General features: G+C 57.9%; 1 protein-coding gene across 1 annotated transcript; it reads right to left on the bottom strand.

Annotated features, from left to right (window-relative positions):
• Positions 1–875: 875 nt before the first annotated feature.
• Positions 876–1,965, bottom strand: LOC119287196 (VQ motif-containing protein 4-like). Its single transcript, XM_037566724.1, has one exon. The coding sequence runs from the start codon at positions 1,874–1,876 to the stop codon at positions 1,154–1,156; it is 723 nt and encodes a 240-aa protein (XP_037422621.1). The 5' UTR covers positions 1,877–1,965; the 3' UTR covers positions 876–1,153.
• Between the last annotated feature and the right edge of the window lie 354 nt (positions 1,966–2,319).

A 2,319-nucleotide genomic window follows, 5' to 3' on the forward strand; every position in this document is an offset into this window, starting at 1 on the left:
GCGGGCCCGCCACCTTGCCATTTGGTCATGGTGGTCGTAGTTAGTAGTGGAACGCTCTCTCTGTCCGGTCCCTAACTTTGCTTTCTCCATTGCTACACTTCTACTGCTACTTTGCTTGCTTTACATTGTTTTCTCCTCGTAAAGTCGGGAGGGGAGGCATGTGCCCATACGTACTGACCTGTGATGCACGCACCACCGAGGCCAAGGGCGGAGCCGCTTTGGGGAAAAGCAAAGGTGCACCGATGATGGGTTGCACTGCCGGCCGGCCGGCCATCCGCCGCCGGCGCACCACCACCCGCTGTCCCGGGCGGTCAACTGGACAGTCCAACTCCTCCTTCCTTGTGCCGCTTCTCGGCTGGATGCTTGACAACGACGCCTCCTTTGACCCGAACCCGATGCCAGCCAGATCACTAGCACTAGCACAGAACTCTTCAAGGCACATAAATGTAGTAAAAGAGAAATTCAAAGTTGCAATAATTCTACGTCTAAAAGTCACGGCTCGATGTGACATGACGGCTTGTTCGTCTGTTGTTCCTTCGACACTGCAATCTCTCTGAATCTACAGGAACAAGTACAGGGGAGGGGCACTGCCCCCCCTCTGATTCTACGCCATTGAAGAAGATGCTCTGACTCTTGCGGCCTTGTCGGGGAATTTAATTAGGGACACTGAGGAGAATTCTGGCAGAATTCCTTGTTCCATCTTGTGTCAGGCTGGATGCTTGCATAGATTTGGGAAGAATTCTGAATGCTGCAACCGTTATTGGTACAGTGGATGGTTCGTATCTTGGCGGAAATTAAGCTTTGGTAGCGCAACTTAAAAGACGAGAGATGTGCATGCCGTTTCCATGAATGAGAGGAAAGAAAGGGATGGGAAATATTTTCCGGAAATTAACTGCATGATGAAACGGAGACAGTTAATTGTGAGAGTAAATTAGGCACAATTAGCACCGATCCGATCCACCAAGAACAGAGGAGGGCAGGGGAGGAGCTCAAAGAGTGTGATCCTTTTCCGTTCCTTCGCGAGCCGTCGCTCAACAACGCGAGCAAAAATTACAACATACTACCAGCACCGAGGACGAGCTACTCCGGACAATTCAGTAATAGTACGCCGCCGTACGTCGTACGCTCTACGCGGCGGAGAGAGTCGGCTCGCTCACTCCGACGACGGCGCGGCGGAGGCGGAGGCCATCCGGGGGGAGGTGACGGGGAACAGCGGCAGCAGGCGCGGCGGGGGCTCGCCGGCGCCGCCCCGAGGGGACGGGTGGAGGAAGAAGCCCTTGCGCGCGATGGCCGCGCGCTCCGCGGCCGCCTCCTGCTCCGCCGGGGACGCCGACGCGGACCGGTTGAAGGGGTCGGACACCAGCGGCGTGACGGGGCTGAGCGCCAGCGACGGGAAGTCGAGCACGCTGGGCGACAGCAGCTCCGGCAGCGCCTTCCTCGGCGACGCCCCCGCGGCGGCCGCCATGGCGAGCGGCGCGATCATCTTGAGGTTCTTCATGCTGCTCCGGCGCTCGTAGAGCTTGAAAGCCGGCTTCTTGGGCCGGCACGGGGCGCCGGCCTTGTTGTTGGCGGCCGCGGGGGGCCTCTGGCTCTGGGCCTGCGGCTGCGAGGACGGTGCCGGCGGCGGCATGTCGGCGCCGGTGAGCATCTGGACGACCTGCTTGAAGGAGGCGGTGTCGGCCTGGACGAAGGTGGTGGGGAAGGGGGTGGTGTCGATGGTGCGCGGCACGGGCCGCGGGGACGGCGGCAGCGGGCTGGGGCGGTGGCTGGAGGGCGACGCGGCGGAGGACGGCGAGGAGGAGGAGGTGGAGGAGGACGGGGAGTTGGGGTCCCGCGGCGCCATGGGGAGGAGTTGCTTGGGCGCAGCAACTTCCATTGTTGGTTGGTTGGTCTCGGGGATGGATGGAGAAGAAGGGAGGGGGGGAGGGCTGGGTTCAGGGACGGCGGAGGGAGTGGGAATAAGAAGGGGAGGGAGCGAGGGAGTTGTGATGCATCATGCATGTAGTGTTATTTATTTATTTTTCTTCCTTTGACCGTGAGGTGATGCACATAGTTGGTGTGTGGGGCTTGACATGTCCGTTCCGCGCTCCCGTGTTTTCTTGCCGGTTTTCAGTTCACCAATTCTCTTTTTCCTAAAAAAAGTCTTTTCATTTTCTTGGGAGGCCTTTTTTCCCTTTGTCATGGTATTGTTGTGCTTGTGGCATGGAAAACTATTTAGTTTTTGGAAATATACCTACCATAAGAGGTGAAATTGTGAGAGTACGATTGACGCTACGCTCGACATTCGAATCTCGGTTTTTTAGAGTACTCTGGTACCAT

The sequence above is a fragment of the Triticum dicoccoides genome, chromosome 1A (genome assembly GCF_002162155.2).
Source record: "Triticum dicoccoides isolate Atlit2015 ecotype Zavitan chromosome 1A, WEW_v2.0, whole genome shotgun sequence".
NCBI lineage: Eukaryota > Viridiplantae > Streptophyta > Magnoliopsida > Poales > Poaceae > Triticum > Triticum dicoccoides.